Raw genomic sequence first — 19,348 nt, 5'->3', positions numbered from 1 at the left:
AGTTCCAAATCATTTTAAGCAATGATACCTGAGTCCAGCAAAGTGAGGCTCTAATATCTATTAGGTAAAGAACATTCTACTTCTTTTTGCTTTTAAAATAAAGCTTAGTAAATCAATATTCGCATGCTACCTAATATAACCACCATGCAATACCTGCATGTCACAGGCCCCCTCAAATTAACTATTTCTTGTTAATCACATTTAAATAACCATAATAATATGAAAGCTTCCCAAGGGCTTTAAAGTCTACAGACATTATACACTCTCAATTCTTTTTATGTTACCTCTTAGATAATTCTCATTAATTGGCCAGGCATGCTTCCTATCCCTGCCCTTGAAAAACCTAATTCCTTTCCTCAAAATAGCTGATTTCTCTTTAAATGCCCAGTATTTGTATTTATTATCATTAGTACTATTGGCTTCATAGCTTCCCAGTATGAAGAATAGTCACAAGTCCCTAATTCCCAAGAACCCTTTGATGTTCTTAGGAATAATAGTCATACTTAAAATGTCCAATCATAACACCACACAATTTAGCTAACCCAAGTTAGTTTCAAGACTGCTAAGTCAATGCCAGCTGAGCACTACAGTTTCTCTAAATATATTATTAGGTTTTCATAACCTGTCTACTTCAAGAGATAATCTGGTAATATCTTTAAATACTGAGGCAAAAAAGTAATGACAACTCAGTAATCAGTTTTTCCTTGTTAAAAACATCAATTTCCTTTTTTTTTTTTTGCACAAACTACCTCTGCTATTAAAAAAAAAAAAAACTAAAAATTGTGGCATGTGCTTCTCATATATGCATACTTACTTATAAATTATGCTTTACTATACTTACTACATACATTATAAACATATACAAAGAACCCCAGAAATTCCTAAGAATGAGAAAGAGTCATTAAATAGTATTTCTTCCTATCTCCCAGTGGATTATCTCAAGCATCCCTGGTATGTATATACCTCACCCATACATTTTTTTTTGGCATTCCTTTTACTGTATTAAAATTCATATACCACAAAATTAACCGTTTATCCATTTTAAAGCATAAAATTAAATTAAGCGATGTTTAGTACTTACAATGTATGCAACCATCTGCCCCTGGCAGCCTTTAATCTTCCTGTCTCTATAAATTTGCTTATTCTGGATATTTTATATAAATACCTGTCGTGTCTGGCATCTTTCACTTAGCATAGTATCTCCCAAGATTCATCTATGTTGTAGATGTACTTCATTTGTTTTTATGGCTGAACTAGAGGCCCAGTGCACGGATTTGTCCAGGGCGTGTCCAGCCTGTCTTACCCAGTGCCGACTGGCCAGACCCCAGCAGCAAGCTAAATCTACCAGTTGGAGCATCTGCCCCCTGGTGGTCGGTGCATATCATAGCTACTGGTCGAACAGTTGCTTAGTCTTTTATATATATACTAGAGGACCGGTGCATGAAATTCGTGCACGGGGGAAGGGGGTGTCCCTCAGCCTAGCCTGCGCCCTCTCCAATCTGGGACCCCTCCAGGGATGTCTGACTGCCCATTTAGGCCCAATCCTACCACAATCCAGAGCTGCTGGCTCCCAACTGCTCACCTGCCTGCCTTACTGATTACCCCTAACCGCTTCTGCCTGCCAGCCTGATCACCCCCTAACCACTCCCCTGCCAGCCTGATTGATGCCTAACTGTTCCCCTGCCAGCCTGTTTGCCCCTGACAGCCCTCCCCTGCAGGCCTGGTCACCCCTAACTGCCCTCCCCTGCAGGCCTGGGTCCCCCCCAAATGCCCTTCCCTGTAGGCCTGGTTGCCTCCAACTTCCCTCCTCTGCCGGCCTGGTCCCCCCCAACTGCCCTCCCCTGCTGGCCTGATTGCTCACAACTGCCCTCCCCTGTTGGCCATCTTGTGGCGGCCATCTTGTGGCAGACCTCTTGTGTGTTGGAGTGATGGTCAATTTGCATATTACTCTTTTATTAGGATAGACTACAGGCCCGATGCACGAAATTCATGCAAGAGTAGGCCTTCCTTCCCCCGGCTGCTGGCACCGGCTTCCCTCTGGTACCTGGGACCTGGGCTTCCCTCCAGCCACCAGGAGGCACCCAGGACCCGGGCTTCCCTCATAGCCCCAGCTTCATCCAGAAGGTCTGGAAGGATGTCTGATCTAATTAGCATATTTTGCTTTTATTATTATAGACAGTATTCCATTGTAACAATACCACCTCATTTATGGACATCTGAACTGTTCCCACCTTCTGACTACTATGAAGAGGGCTACCAGGAACATGTGTGTGCAAGTTTTTATTTGAATACTTGTTTTTAATTCTTTTCAGTAGAATTGCTGGTTCATGTGGTAATTTTATGTTTCACTTATCAAGGAACCAACAAATGAATTTCTACATGGATACACCATTTTATTTTACATTTCCACCAGCAATGTATAAGGGTTTCCGTTATCCATTTTATAGACAACTGGTCAAGAATACAATTTGACCCAAAACACGGAATGGTCTGTAATGGGCATGTTTTGACAGTCCACCCTTCTCTCCAGGAAGACATCCTTGTGGAAAGAATATTCCAAGACAGACTTGACTTCTCCTCCCCTACCCTCAACAACTCCACCTCTGACCATTTATAATTTTGCTGGGAATGGAAACCTGACCCAGGGCGAGTCAATCTATAAAACAGCCAAAAACCAGGTTCGCTTTACAGAATATAAAGAGGGTCTGGAGAAGAAAGGTCATCTAGATTTGGGACCAGGATAAGTATAGTGGGAAAGTCATCACCAATTGCAAACTGAACTTATCAGGGAAAAGAAAAGTGTGCAAAAAAATTAGTAAAAAGAGAAAAACCAGTCTACACTGCACATAGAGAAGCTGAAGCAATTAAATAATGACAGACTGTAATCTTTTGAAGCCTGGCTAGACTTTATTTCCTGACCTTGGATATTCTTCAATTTTCTATTTAAAATAAATTTTTTAAAACATACTTTGAATGGGTTTCTGATTTCTGCAACCAACAAGCTCTTATTAAAACAAGCTCTGACTACCTCTATTTTTATTTCCCTTGTAGGTTTTTAAAATAACCTAAAGAGGTTCCATACTAGTTACTGGATTTTAACAGCTGTGTTTAAATTGAATACCTTTTGAAGTACCATACAAAGGCTTTCATAGTGAATTTTTTAAAGAATGTGTCAGTAATTTTTTTTAATCCACATATCCTTCAAACAATGGTTTGTTTTTCCAGATTTCTTGTGGCAATCAACCTTAAAAGATGACCTTTCAACTTTTTCCTAGTGCCTGTTTTTCTAAATCTATTCACAGACTTCTTGGGTTTTCCTTCATAAAAAAAAAAAGGAAGCTGAATGCAACTGCATTGTGGTTAATGTTATAAAAGTTGCATGATCATCTAGAAAAAATCCTGACCAATCAACTCAAGAGTCACATATTTTCCCTACTCCAGAGTTTTAGATCACACATTCTAAGAAACAATAACTGTAACATCTAAAAAGTTCACCTTCTATTCTGGAATTGTAAATACATAAAAGTTTCATATAGTAGAAACAAGCTAGTAATTTCTAGTTATAAACTAATACTTTAATAGGCAACACACATCAAATATAGACAAGCTACGTATCTGTTAAGCTATCTGTATAATATGTAGTTTCACAATAATTTCAAAGGCATAAGACATGTCTTGTCATTTTAAAATTATTTCTAGCATCTATTCAAAAATATGTTTATATAGAGAAAGCTGAGCAATATCCTCTATTGAAAATCTTTAAATACTAGGACAGACACACAAATAAATAAGGACACATTTTCTTTCAAGACTTGTAATTCAATAAAGACAACCCCAACCAAATTCTTATCATTCTGTATGCTTTCTAAAGCATAATGGCAAAATTCTAGATTGTAAAAATGTGTTTGAAACCATATAAAACATACTGATCATACCAAACTTGTACACTTGTTTTTAATATAGTAACATTCTCTTTGGGGTTTGGTATTAACAACCAAGCTCTCATTTTATATCGCCAGGCTAAAACATCATTTTACTACCATCCCTGATCATGAAATACACCCTTCTATACCTACCTCCATCCCCACTATAATCTCTCCCCAGTTCCTGAGTTTAGTGAACTATGTGAATGATGAGTATGTAGTTTATTCATTTCTTTCTCTTGAAAAACTAAAATCTAGAATTTTTTAAAAAAGGAAATCACTAATACTTACTAAATTCAGAGTCTTAAAAGTCAATCTAAACGATACAAAAATGTCTTCTATAAAAAGCATGCTAAATTTTTCTGACATTTTCAAAACATGATAAAAGCTTGACATTTCTCTGATAATACATCAACCATCTAGAAATACCTGGTTACCTCAAAGAGGTTGAGGTCTATGATTACAAACAAAGTAAAATTTGCTAGGATAGAGTACATAAGAAGCAGTAAATCAGTCTTGAAAAGATAGAAAAACTTGACAGAAAGAGGAAGATAACCAGGGGAATGGGTACAAGGGTAGGCAGTTAGGCACCTAGGAAAGTCTAGAGTAGAACAACATAATAATCAAGGAACTAAAAGTTTAATCTATTTAGAATACAGAGTGAGAGGCAAACAGTAAAAGAGAATGTTTGAACACCATGCAATAACCCAGGTCGATGTGGCTCAGGGGTTAAAAATCAAGAGGAATATCTCAGCCACTGAAGTCCCCCTGAAGTTTGAGGAGTCCCAGCCCCACATCAGGCCCCCCAGATCAGGGTGCCAGTGCCAAGAAGAGTTCTCATAACGTCTGGCTATAAAAAGCAGCAGAGACTGTGGCTGAGTAAGACCAGAAGATCACTGGAGTTCCAGGTGTTCCTCTTAAAGGGCCTGTGCACAGACTTACTCACTGACCAACTCATCATGAGCTCCAGCGGTGGGGTACCAGCTCAAAATATAGCAAGGAAATACAGGGCGAAAATAGATTGTAAGCAATCAGGGTGAGGGCTGAAGGGCAGCTTTCTGCCAGACAGAAGTGGAGGCAGAGGCCACTGTTTCTTTGCTGGCCTCCCCACACAGAGCCAGCAAGTGAGTGTCCTGAGTCTCCCCCCTAGTGATTCCCTGAGACCCCATCCCACCCAACTTTTGGGCACATCCAAGCCATTTCCAGTGGCTTTTCCACACAGCCTGTCTTGGCTCATGCTTCAGACTTTCCAAAAGTCTCTCAAACAAGCAGCATTTGGCCTCAGCATGTCCCATACCTCTTGCTAAGTAACCCCAAGCGACAGCCAACCTGGGTTCACAGGTTGGCTTCCTCAAGCACCTTCAAATCCAGCACAAGCAGCAGCCATATGCAGATTGCTTTGTAGCTCATGCTAGGTGGCCCCAGACAGGGCACAGGCAGCAACTGACTTTGGCCTGCACCTCCAAGAAGCCCAAAAGCCAGCACACCTGGTGGACAGCTTCACATGATGCTGCATGACCACCCAACCCCCTCTACAAGCAACACACTCAAGGAGTGGACTTAGCGGGCACCAGAGCCCCACTGAAGCAAGTCCTTCCCCATGGAGTCAGCCCACGTCATATCCTCCACAGTGGTCGCAGCCAGTCCTTGCAGCAGATCAGCCTGGAGGTAAATCCTTCCCACTGATATGCTAACAGTAATCAAGACTCAACTGTACAACAGTAGGGTGCACACAGCGCACACATGGGGGAAAGGGCACCCCTGGAGTGCCCACCTAGGGTGAACAAGGACACCATGCCACTGGGCTGCATAGGACACCTACTACATAAGGCCACCCAAACAAGCCAGGAGATGTAGCAGCTCTAACTAATAAATAGAAATAAACACAGGGAGACTATCACAATGAGGAAACCAAGAAACATCTCCCAAATGAAAGAACAGAAGAAAACTCCAGGAAAAGAACTAAAAAATGAACCAAGCAATCTACTAGATGCAGAGTTCAAAACATTGGTTGTAAGAATGTTCAATGAACTTAGGGGAAGAGTAGATAAACTAAGTGAGAACTGCAAAAAGGACATGGAAACCATAGAAAAGAACCATTCAGAAATGAAGCATACACTAACTGAAATGAAGAACAATTTACAGGGAATCAACAATAGAGTCAACGAAGCCAAGGACCAAACAGTGATTTGGAATACAACACAGCAAAAACATCCAATCAGAACAGCAAAAAAGAAAAAGAAAAACTTCCCTCCAAATGAGGCCTACCCATCATAATTAAGACATCAAAGGTTAAAGATAGAGAGAGAATCTTAAAAGCAGCAAGAGAAAAGCAGTTAGTTACCTACAAGGGAGCTCCCAACTGTCAGCTGATTTCTCAACAGAAACTTTGCAGGCCAGAAAGGTTTAACACGAAATATTCAAAGTGGTAAAAAGCAAAGACCTACAATCAAGATCACTCTACCCAGCAAACTTATCATTTAGAATATAAGGACAGATAAAGAGCTTCCCAGACAAGAAAAAGCTAAAGGAGTTCATTAACACCAAAGCAGTATTACAAGAAAGGTTAAAGGGTCTTCTTTAAGAAGAAGATAAAAAATGCAAATAATAAATAGACCAGCCAGTGTGGCTCAATCGTTGAGTGTCTATTCCTGCACCAGGAAGTCACTGGTTCAATTCCCAGTAACAGCACATTCTATGTTAATGTTTCTCTCTCACTGATGTTTCTATCTCTCTCTCCTCCCGTCCTCTTTAAAATCAATAAAGGGGGGGGGGGGGGGATGGGATAGCAGCAGGCTGAAGAGGGTCAATGGAGGAAAAAAAGGGGGATATATGTAATACTTTCAACAATAAAGAATTATTAAAAATAATAAATAAAATACATTTAAAAATTTAATTATGAATAAAATGGCAATAAACACTTATCTAGCAACAATTACTTTACATGCAAATAGGTTATATGCTCCAATCAAAAGACATACAGTGGCTGAAAGAATAACAGATCAAGACCCTTACATATGATATACATAAGAGACTCACTTCAGATAGACACTCAGAGACCAAAAGTAAAGGAATGGAAAAAGTATTTCAAGAAAATAGTAAAAAACAAAACAAAAAAGCTGGGAGAGTAATGCTTACATCAGATAATATGGACTTGAAAACAAAGGCTACCACAAGCAACAAAGAAGGACAAAGCTATTCTACTTCTGGATATTTACCAAAAGGTACCCCAAAACTCTAAATTGCAAAGACATATACACTGAGTGGCCAGATTATTATGATCTCTGAACGCATAATAATCTGGCCACTCGGTATATATCCTATATAATAAAAGGCTAATATGCAAATTGTCCCCTTGACCAGGAGTTCGACAAGCAGGCAGGCCAGCCAACTACCCATGTCCCCTCTCCCTGGCCAGGTTGGCGGGACCCCACCCATGCACGAATTCATGCACTGGGCCTCTAATATATATATAATAATCTGGCCACTCAGTGTATACATCCATATGTTCACTGTAGCATTATTTACAAAAATCAAGATATGGAAGCAACCTAAGTGTCCATCAATAGATGAATGGATAAAAAAAGCAGTACGTATATACAATGGAATATTACTCAGCCATAATAAAGAATAAAATCATGCCCTCTGCAACAACATGGAGGGCACTGTGCTGAGTGAAATAAGTCAGAGAAAGACAAACGCCATATGATTTCATTTATATGTGGAATCTAAAAAAAAAAAAAAAAAAAGAGAGAGAGAATAAGCAGAATAGAAACAGACTCACAAGAACATTTTGATAGTTGCCAGATGGGAAGGTGGTTGGGAGTGAAAAAGGTGAACAGATTTAGAAGTACAAATTGTTCTGGTAGTTACAGAACAGTCATGGGGATGTAAAGTACAGCATTGAGAATATAGTCAATAATATTGTAATAATTATGCATGGTGTCATATAGGTACTAGATGTATCAGAGTGATCACTTCTATATATAAATGTCTAATCTCTGGGTTCTAAACCTAAAAGTAATAGAATATTGTGCATCAACTGTAATTGAAAAATTAAATAGGAAAAAATATAATAATTTCCATATTGTCAACTAGCATACTGGAAATGAGTATGATACAGAAAACACACTTAATGCATATTAAAATCAAAATTAAAATCTTCCAGTCATAACACAATAATTAACACCAAATACCCTCCTGTTATACACAACCAGAAAAAGTGGAAAAAATAAAGAAACAGGCTGTGATCTGTGAGAGGGGGCAAACAAATAAGATATGCCCTATGATCATACTTACTTGCTACATGGAGGAACTGTCCATACTATGGAACAGGTCTTGATGAGCAGACAGAAAACAATTTGGGGAAGCTGAGGTAGCTGGAGTTTGAGGGACAGAGCACCAAAGAGAAAGAAGCAAACCAGAAAGAGACAGAAAACATAGAAGTCTGCCTAGAGGTCCCCTTGAATTTTTGGTAAAAAGCCAAGAACAACTATCAAGGAGCTATACAAGGAACAATATCAATGTTCTCAGGAGGTCAGAGTCATTCAGGTTTCAACCAGGCAGAATGAAGACCTTTTTAAATGAGGCACCAGAAAGGCCATGCTGTAGAAATAAACTAAACTTAGAAGTCCAGGCTACTCTGGACTTCCCCCTAATACAGATAGAAGCAAAAGCCTTAAGAGGATCAAGCTTATTATCAAGTAAATTAACTACCTGTCAGAACAAATTTCAACACTTTTTAAAAAAATAGAACAACAAAAAGAGAACTGAAAGGTTAAAGTCGGTGGTGCATGAGCAGGCTAAATAGCAATCTCAGATCTTGATTTTTTAAAAATTGAATTTATTTAAGGAAAAACGGGATGGGAGATGAGGATATTCAAAGGGAAGGGCTACACAGAGAAAAGAGGGCCTTGGAGACAGGTTCAGGGGGTCAGCCCGGGATGAGCTGCCGCTGCCCAATACTACCCTGGTTGCAAGTCTAGTGGGGTCCCTTAGAGGTTAGGGGATACCTACCTGTGGGGAAAGGGAATGGCAAGGGCGTGCTCCTTGGAGGGAGAGCGTGCACTGGGTCCTTTGTCCTGAGCATATTTATCTCTTTCTTGCAGGTGGAAATCTTAGGGGAGGTCTCAGGGGAGGGTCTTAATAGAATATTCATCAGCTTTCCAGGTGTGCTCTTTCAGGGTCATGGTCTCCACTGACTGGCTGGTGTCAGGGCAGGGGATCATTAGTCAATGTAGCTGGTCTTGAGGCAGCCACATCACCTGTCTGGTTTTGTTGCTTTTCTGGGCCTGGAGCTGAAATACAACTGAGGCCTAGATGTTATCTTTAGGGAGGAAAAGATTCCAAAACCGCCTGACTAGAGAAATAAAAGATCAGGGGTTCAAACCACATGACCAATGATATGCTAGGGAAAAACAGGTTACCCTGGGAGTGAGGTTCTTAATTTCTCAGCTTTGTCCCTTGCTAGGCATCCAGGGCTTTCTGCCTTGGTGAGTTTCTATACCTGTCCCATCATCCTTGCTCTGGAGGTCTAACAAGAACAAAATCCAGATATTCAACAATATATTTACAATATCCACCAGGTAAGTCTTACTAGACATGTGAAAACTAAATCACAACACTAGAGATTTCTGCCTCCTGAGAGAGCCCTGAACAAATTACTCACTCTCCTCTCACCACTTTACAAATTTCCCTATGTTAAAAATCATAGATTAAAGAGACAAATAGGCCCTAGCCAGTTTTGCTCAGTGGATAGAGCATTGGCCTTCGGATTGAAGGTCCCAGGTTCAATTCCAGTCAAGGGCACATGCCCAGGTTGCAGGCTTGGTCCCCAGTAGGGGGCATGCAAGAGGCAGCCGATCAATGATTCTCTCTCATCATTGATGTTTTTATTTCTCTCTCCTTCTCCCTTCCTCTCTAAAATCAATAAATATACATTTTAAAAAAATAGAGACAAATAGAAGCAGATAAAACAGGGGTAAACAGACCCCCCCAGGCAAGAGGGAGGGAAGGAGAAAAGGAATAAGGAAGGGAAAGAGGGAGGGAGGGAGGGAGGGAGGGAGGGAGGGAGGGAGGGAGGGAGGGAGGTCGTGGTCTCCACTGATTGCTTGGTGTCAGGGCAGGGGGTCATTAGTCAATGTAGCTGGTCCTGACTACTGGGAGGGAAGGACGGAGGGGTATAAAGGTCACAAGACAGATCTTCCCATTAATTACTATATATTATATCTGATAACATGAATCATCATAAAAATAGTGGATGTGGTATAGCAGTCGGCTTAAGAAATGGGTAAAAATATATTTTGAGACTACTATAAAACTTATGAAATAAATTTCCTAATGCTAAAGCTTCCATTAAGTCTCAAATAAATGGTAATTGCTTTAGATGGGTTTTATTGTTAATGAATACTTACTATCTATCCTATATAATAAATGGCTAATATGCAAATCGAACGGCAGAACAACTGGTCACTATGATGCGCACTGACCACTCAACGCAGGAGCTGCACCCCCGGTTGTCAGTGCACTCCCAAAGGGGGAGCGCCGCTCAGCCAGAAGCCGGGCTCACGTCTGGTGAGCGCAGCGGCAGTGGCAGGAGCCTTTCCTGCCTCTGCGGCAGCACTAAGGATGTCCGAGTGCCGGCTTAGGCCCACTCCCCGGCAGTCGGGCATCCCCCAAGGGCTCCGGGACTGCGAGTGGTGTAGGCCGAACTGAGGGACCTCCCCCAAGTGCACAAATTTCATGCACTGGGCCTCTAGTCCTATATAATAAAATCCCAGTGACCATAACAGCATAATGACCAGAACGACCGGTGGAACCAGTCACTATGATGCACACTGACCACCATGGGACAGATGCTCAATGCAGGAGGAGGGGAAGGGGGGCACAGTGAGGCCTGGAGGTGCATGCTATGGCCCAGGGATCTCAGGAACCACAAGCCCAGAGCTTGCTTTCCAATAAAAAAAATAAATTGGGGGGGGAAAAAAAAAGCAGTCCACACCGTCACCTTGGGAAGCATGGCTCCAGGAGGGAAAGGCCTCCCCAGGCCCCGCCTGGCCCGATGGCGCACCGCGGGTTCACAGGGACTCACCGGTGCCATGCAGGAAGCACAGCCCCTCCAACTCCAAAGCCGACTGCACCAACAGCTGCTCCCTGTCCAGCTCCATGGCGGACACAGCACTGCCAGGCCGCCTCTGCTCCAACTTCCAGCTTCTGGCTCCCTGCCCGCCCCTTCCTGTACTACATGCGCTTGGCAGCATGGCTTCACTCACACACACACCGCCCCGAGCCAATAGCACCGCAGCACAGGGCATTGATTTGGCCATGTGACTGAAATCCATGTGCAGTTAAACTGCATGTTTACATTTGTAGGGAAGCAGGGCAGCCCACTCCTACAGCCCACGTCACCTTCTAGGCTAAGAAAGGCCTGCTGATCTCCATGTTTTGCCTCCCATCCAGAATCAAAACCTCTTGGGGATGAATGATCCCAGCGATAGCCCCAAGATATGCTCAGTGTCACTGTCACAGACATTCCCAGTCATTACAGCCCGTTCCTCAGCCCAGAGTGCCCTGCTCCACCCACTGCCACTCCTCACCTGTCACCCCTGAGGACCACCTTATGTTATCCTATCTGAAATGTGAGAAAGATCTCAAATGCCCCCTTGTCAATAGCTCCCTTGCCCTACCTTTCTTCCTCTAAAAACCTTGCATTTTAAAAATATATATTTGATTGATTTTGGAGAGGGAAATATAGAAACATCAATGATGATAGAGAATCATTGACTGGCTGCCTCCTGCACGTTCCAAACTGGGGATCGAAACCTCCCCTGGCTCCTCCCCCAATCCCTGTCCCCATCCCTCCCCTGGCCAGCAGGCCCCCAGTGGTGGTGTGGCACTGAGGGAAGGGGGCAGGGGGGGGGGGCGGGGAACCATGGGGTGGCAGGGCGCCGAGGGCAGTGTCAGCATCTGGCGTCTGTTCCTTTCTGTTCCTTTCGCACCGGCCCAGCCACCGTCACCTCCTCTCCTGACCCCGCCAGTATAAACATTAGCAATGTTATCAATGAGTTAACCTTTTGCAAGACCTCAAGAATCTAGAAACCCTAAAGTTTTTCACCCCCTATCTGGTTCATGAAAGGTTACAACATCATTAAATGAAGCTTTCCAAGGCCCTTTAAATATATATTTTTAAAAATATTCTTGCACAATGAGAATTCAGAGGCAACAGAGCAAATCACATTTTCATCTGAAAATTTCTTTTCCAGTGAGCAACTTCTGAATTGGAAGAGAAAGCTCTGGATGTTAAAAACCAGGGCCTATAAACTCTTCCACACCTGCTCTCCCTAGAGCCAGAACTTCAAACTTAGAGATCAGTTTCCGTTCTTCTGATTCAAAAATCAGCAAAAAGTCAATTTCCAAACAGAAAGGGCAATCCACAGTGAAGTACATGATCTCAGTCAGTCTGGCCATTTAGGCCCAGAAGGGAGTCACTAGGTATTATCCACCACTATAACAGATTCATCAACCTTGAGATCAAAGCATTTGAGATAAAGTATATTTATTTTTATTCCCCATCCCTTAATCTTTGAGAAGGCACATCTGGTAAAACAATCCACAGCTGGACTCTTGCCAGAGAAAAAGATACTCATTAGTCCCTTGCTCACAGAGGAGTTTTCCATTTGGAAAAATAAATATATAAAAGCACACTGTAGATTTATGTCCTGGAGAAGAAACAGGGTACAAGTACCTAAAACATCTGAAGATTCATTTCACTGGCCTATGGCCTAATTACCATGAATCCGGTCTAAGGATAAGACTCTACCCACAGTATCTTTTCAATCATTTACAAGAGTTTAGATGACCCTATATGTGATATATCCTTACAAACAAGATGGATAAATTTTAGCTAAATGCTAGGATAGAAAGTTGCTGATAATAATAATCCATGTTAATTTAGAAGAGAGTTGCAACTGGAATAAAGAAGAGCTCTGTCCTGCTAGCTCCAGACAAAGAATTATGCCATGCTCATTGTTTTTCTATTAATAACATATATGTATTTTTTTAAACTGGCTACCAGGAAGTACTCATTCAGTAGTGGTGGAGATATTTCTGTGTAGGCTGGGCAATGCCCATTTTTTCCTAGTTTCAAAAGGCAATTATTTGCAGAAATTTTCCAGCATGAGAAGAAAGAAGAAAAATACTTGATGGGTATATGTACATCTGTGTGTACAGAACAGCAATCCATCTACCCAACATGTCTTTTTTCCCCTTTACCTCAAGGGCCTTTTAACATTTTTAAACTGCCAGAAATATATTTGAGATTTAAAAGCACTTAAACAGGTATTATAATGCCATTTTTAACAATAACAACTTGGGTTAAAAAGAGCTAATATTATATCCAACCATCTCTTGGCTCTAGACAAAAAGCATAGTAATAGGGCTTTACTGAAACAGATTACATCTGACATGATCAAACACCTTCTCCCAATTTACCTTAAATTATCTCCAACCAAAATATTAATCAAGATGCTCCCTCTTCTCCTTTCTCATAATGTGTTTTCTTTGCAGGGGAGGGAGTGAAATGTCAAAAGGTGCTATTTCAAAAGATTTGAAACAAGGCAAAAAAGAAGTTATTTCCTTTTGCCCAAAGTCACCCAATGAGGCATTAATTTGAGAACACTGTCCTAATAATAAAGGAACTGCTATGGAAATTCAAAGGACTTTGTATACCCTAAGAAACTCACAAAACTGTAATGCTGTCATTCTCAAGACTTAGGAATATGGAACATTGTTTTTTAACAACTGTTGGATAGGAACATCATCCTTCAGAATCATCATGAGGGGAGATCTTACCAAAAAGTAACATTAAGAATTCATGGGAAAATATTTTTCATCATCAATAACCAGCTAAGCCTTAAGAGAGTTTCTCCTTTGCCAAAGAACCAATAAAAAGGAAAGAATAGAAATAACAGAATATAATTTTGTAAAAATGCACATTTCTTGAGTTTTGGTATTTCCCCAAGACTTATGCTCTGCTTTCTTACACTTGTAGTTAAACAACTCTACTCTTATGAGCTGTTTTTCGTTCTCAAATTGGACTTCAAACATTTCAAATATATGACAATGCTAAAGCATTCCACAAAATAATGAATAAAATGCTCAGATGTGATATCTCTTATCAAACCGAGTATTAAAATATTACTTACAAAATTTCAGAAGGGAGACCTATGCTAAAAGGCTACCAAATTACCATATGCAAATATGAATTATTTGTAATGCATGGCAAAAAGATTATTATGTTCCACAACCAAGATTTGATACTTTGTTCTGTTACATACCATTATCTGGCAACTGTCACAACAAAAAACATTACAAAGGTCCCTCTTATCAGTATTTTTACATAGCTTATATAATCTGATTGTGATACTAATTCAAAAGCCTACACTGTAAAATAAAGATGATTAACATATATATGTCTGTCTTTTACTATTGCTGATATATGATAAACACTATTAACAGTTCCTTTCAGGATTATTCAGACATAATTAGCTCCAATTCTTCAAAGGAAATTTAAGCAAAACTGTGATAAATTTGGACTCTGAATTCTTTATTTTAAAAAGTACCTTCATCACAAAGGTTAAGAACTAGTATTATTTTAATTTAAGATACGGTCTCCCCTTATAACTTAGAATTAGGTAAAAGCAATCTCAAATGCTCTATGTCAATTATAGAGCAGACTAAACTCTTTTCCCATATTATAAATTAAGTCAAATGACATAAAACTTATTAAAAACAAAAACATCATCAACCAAGTTTCTACATGTCACTTCTAATTAAGACATGTTGAAATACCAAAACTAGAAAACCACATTGCCATTGAGAAAATAAAAGTTGAGTTTTAAAGTCTTTCTTTTTTTGGTAGATTGTTTTTTTAATGAGATGAGAAAATTATGTTAAAGTTAAAACTTTAGCTAAAGCATTAGTTTTTAGCTGTAATAGAAATGCTAAGAATAGACATTTACAAATACTGAAAACTTGGGGAATAATAAACAAAGCAGAATTCATGGTTACCATATTTACACATACTCTTTGTTGTGTTTCAGTGCCACATGATCTGATTCAAAGTAATAAACATCAGGATCATCATCTTCCTCTTCTGTAATGTGCGGATTGGCACTCTCTTTGGCAGATGGCAAATTTCCAATATTGAGTCTTGCCTCCGAGGGTGGCTTACTTTGTCCTTCACTCCCATAATTTTCAGAGTCACAACATATCCCTTTATCATTCTGAGAAATTTCATCAGGATTTGTGGGAGACTCACTTATATTATCACTAACAATTACATTTGTTTCATTGGGACTCAGATTATTCTCCTCCAATTGTCCATTTTCTCTGCAAGGAGAACTGTTTTTTGTGGGACTACTTCTGGTAGGGGCCGCCCTTCGTGGTGAAGTTCTCAGAGTATATCGATGTTCTTGAGGTTCTGATAAAGACATCGTTTGAGCTAACACACCATCTAGAACAGAAGATGGTTCCAGTTCTCCAGAGTCTGGCATACTCTCAAGTCTTGTGTCCAGGGCGTTGTTGGTATTTTCATTACACTGCTCTTTTGAGGCACTGCTATCTCCCACCACATCTACTTCCTCTTCAGAATCCCTTAAAGACGACTGAATTTCAGGAAATGGGCCTGTAGCTGGCTCAGTCGTCAGCTGATTAACATGCTCCACAGGCAGGCAGGCAGTTACTCTTTTGTGGTCCTCCAACTTGACCTGCACTTCTGAATTCGTGCAAGGCACGTTATGGTCTATATAACTGTCCTCCTTCCTACTGTCAAGAAACACTGAAGTGCGGGTGTCCGAATCCCCATTTTCAGCTACTGATTTTTCCTGTAATGGGTAGGAACCAGTGCTGTTTTGTTTAGTGTTCCCATCAGGCTGACAGTCATCAGAGTTTACACCAGCTGAATCACTGTCATCAACACCATTGACAGCCAAATAGCCTGTGATTTCTTCAACTACTGCAGAATTAAGTGGCCCCTCCTCACTGACATTCACCTTTTTAATTTCCCTTTTCTCACAATCATCCAGTATAAGACATCGACAAGCTCGTTTAGTCCCTTGAAAATCTGCATCATTGTCCACTACTGTACTTCTCTGTTCTGCTGACTCCTTGTCTGATTTTACAGGTGAATCTTCTTCTGAACTGTTTGGTGCTTCAGATCTAAGACAACGCTTAATTCTTTTTAAAACTGGTGAAACAGGTTCTGTTTGCCTTTTCTCACAATTTTCTACAGCCTGCCTTTCTATGTTATCTTTTTCTGAAGAAAGTCGTCTTTTCCTAGGGCTTACCCATGATTCTCGAGTACTTTGCTGTTTTAAATCAGTAGTTCTCCCACTATTACTTCCCTTCTGAATTTGCACAGGCTCTGGTCTCTTCTTTGGTGATCTTGATCGTACTTGAGAATGAGAAGAGATTTCTTCAGGGTGAGCAATGCTACGATTTCTTAAAGTTCTACCACAAAAAGATTCATCCAAGCCGTTTAACCCCACTGTTGATCTTGTAACACGAGTAGATCGGGAAGCAGCCATACTATGGCAAGTCCCTACAATACGGTCATCATGATCCACTCATTGGGAAACCTTCAAAAATGTAAACAAAATAATGAGAAAAAGGTAATAGTTAATATACCTAAAACAAAGGTATAAAGCCACAATTTTTTAATCCAAGTATAGCCAATATTAACAAATTACTTGACATAATTTATTTTATTAACAATAAAATTAATAATAACTAACCATTCGTTATATGGCAGTTAATATGTTCCAGGAATCATTCTATATGCTTTATATACATTAACTCACTTAAATCTCATGACAACTAGAATAGGTGCTATTATCATCCCTACTTTACAAATGAAGGGACTGAGCCACACACATTTTAAGTTATCATCCAAAGCCACCCAGCTAAGTGGCAGGGCAGGGCTCTAGAGACCAAGCTCTTAACCTGCCTCACTGTGTATCTGCCTCTCAGACTTGGGCACAAAGGGCCCAGAAAAGACCTCTCTCAAAGACAGGATTTCATCTTGGTTATTAAAATAATAATCTTGAATTTATGTAGAAAGCTATCAAAAAACTATCCCAATCATTTCTCATGTTTTCTCAAAATATTCCTGGGAGGTAAAAAGGTAGAAACTGCTCTTTTAATTCACTCTTACTACAAGGAGTTTCAGGTCAAATCCTTTGATAACAAACTACGTGGCATCCAAAAATTTTTTATTGCAGCACAATTTTTTTTGTAAAGCAGATTGATAGAACTCACAATCTTAGCTTGCGGTTGGCTAAGGGCAAAACATAAAGGAACCAAGCCTCCCTAGTTCCTACAAGTAGAGCCATAATTAGCAAGTGAAACAATTAGCAAGTGAAACAAAGTATTCTAAATAGGATTAGAAGACTAAGGAAAGAAGCCCCTGAAGCAAATACTGCCTTTAAGAAATCAGAAGTATACTTATAACCCCATCCTTTCCTTCTTTGAACTCCTATATATGTGAGTATGCCACAGTTTTAAAGCATATTGGGGAGATGAGCTTTTTCTGGTGTGAATGCTTGGTATTCCTAAGATAAATATGTGAGGAAAACTGAAAAAAACTCTGGGGGGTTTAGTGGTTATTTCCCAAAGGCTCTCTGATGGAGCAGAATAAAGGAGCTGTTAACATTTCAAGTCTCCATTCTTCTGCTCCTGTGTTTAGCTTTCATAAGATACTTTGCCACTTCACTGTCTAACTTCTAACTGGGGTGCAGGATAGACAGGAAAAGAAGTAAAAAATGGCTGTGGTACAGTTTCACAGTGTCCCTCTCCCCTCTCCCTCTTCCTTTCTGCCATCCTTCAGCCTTCCTCTAATCCCCCAAATGCCATTCTACCCCTTCCTCTCTCCCCCCCACCCCCCCGCAAATCAAATACAATTTGTTCTTTGTCTCAATTGGAAGTATGTAACAGGAAAGGTTATGAAGAACCACAGAATACACAGCAACTTGTTATCACAAACAAAAAGAGAAACATTAAAAGCAACTGTCTTGCTGTTCCTGCCTGTTGGCAAATGAACTGAGTGAGAAAGTACCCAGTAACATATGTAAGTTGGTTGAATGTAGTTTTGTTTCAGAGTATGGCATACTTTTAAATTTCTAATTATTAATTTTTAAAAATTTTACAAGAATCATAAAACCAGTTCTGGGATTAAAGCATGAAAATTTGTTCTAGATATCAATCACATGAGTAAGTGTGGGATGCCAATCAGAACTTAGAAATACATTTCTCACAGTAAACTTTTACTGTTTTGGGATTCATTAGAGGAACCTCACATGTAATTCTCTTTTGTTAAAATCATATTAAGATTACATTCTCTTCTTTTTATTCACATATAATAAACACTGTATGACCCATAAATATCCACTTTTAATTACAAAATTTTTTTATTTTGAATGATGTTTCAAAAAGCACAAACTAAAAAATTTAATATAAATTTATTTGTCTCATATACCCAAACTTGGACCTCTCAATCTTAAAGGTGACTGATTTTTAAATATTAAATACCTATGTAAATATACAAAGAAAACAAATGAATTATAAAATGCAAATATCATTGATGCAAATTTGAGTATATTCATGATTTATGGCTCAAATATAATAATGAAAACAGTAACAACTAACACACATAAAAAACCTGGTAATCTTTACTTTTTAAAATGTGATGCCAACTAAGGGCATATAAATCACAAATGATTCCAATGAGTAGTATTCTTAGCCCTTCTTTCTATGTTAATCTGAATGAGAGCAAAATCCCTGTGTTGTCCTTATTAATAAAATAAGCATATTATTAGTAGTAGCACCCAGAAGTACTATAAATATATATATGAATATAAATATTCATATATATATTTATATATATATATGTGTGTGTGTGTGTGTGTGTGTGTGTGTGTATCATAAAACACCACAGGTGAGGGCCTATTTCATTCCTCCACCATTCAGTGATCAAAACACTGATTAACAGGAAAGATTAAACCTTTTTGTTTCTTTTACTAAAAATGTTTTTATTCCATTCAATAATTACAATGAAGTCCAAGTTTTACAGTTCTCAAATCCTGTGCTATTGGGCGATATTTAAAGTGAAACTGGTTTTATAACAAAGACCTTTTGGTATCTCAAACTTCTGCAATTCAAAGTGTAGCCTGAGGACCAGCATCATGGGCATCTCCTGCAAGCTTGTTAAAAATGCATAATATGAGGCCCTGCCCCAGACTTGCCAATGAATCAGATTCCTAGGTAATTTATAAATCTCTGAGGGTTTGAGAAGCAGGGCCTTAAGACTACTACATTCAGACAGTATTATATTAAAATGACAGTGTCATCAAGTTTTAAACTAAATTAGACTT

The 19,348-nt window shown here is 39.6% G+C and overlaps 1 protein-coding gene across 8 annotated transcripts in view; it reads right to left on the bottom strand.

Annotated features, from left to right (window-relative positions):
• The window catches only part of ZZZ3 (zinc finger ZZ-type containing 3), a 102,867-nt gene that overhangs the window by 43,716 nt on the left and 39,803 nt on the right, over window positions 1-19,348 (bottom strand). For 4 of the 8 annotated variants that reach the window (XM_079776456.1, XM_079776455.1, XM_079776453.1 and 1 more), the window contains one exon: window positions 15,006-16,558. The exons of the other annotated variants lie outside the window; for them this stretch is intronic. In XM_079776456.1, the coding sequence (XP_079632582.1) occupies window positions 15,006-16,507 (1,502 nt within the window). In that variant the 5' untranslated portion in view covers window positions 16,508-16,558. The remainder of the gene's footprint in view (window positions 1-15,005; window positions 16,559-19,348) is intronic. 8 annotated transcript variants of the gene reach the window in all.

This window comes from Cnephaeus nilssonii (assembly GCF_951640355.1).
Source record: "Cnephaeus nilssonii genome assembly, chromosome: 7".
NCBI lineage: Eukaryota > Metazoa > Chordata > Mammalia > Chiroptera > Vespertilionidae > Cnephaeus > Cnephaeus nilssonii.
This window is presented reverse-complemented; position numbering and strand designations above follow the sequence as displayed.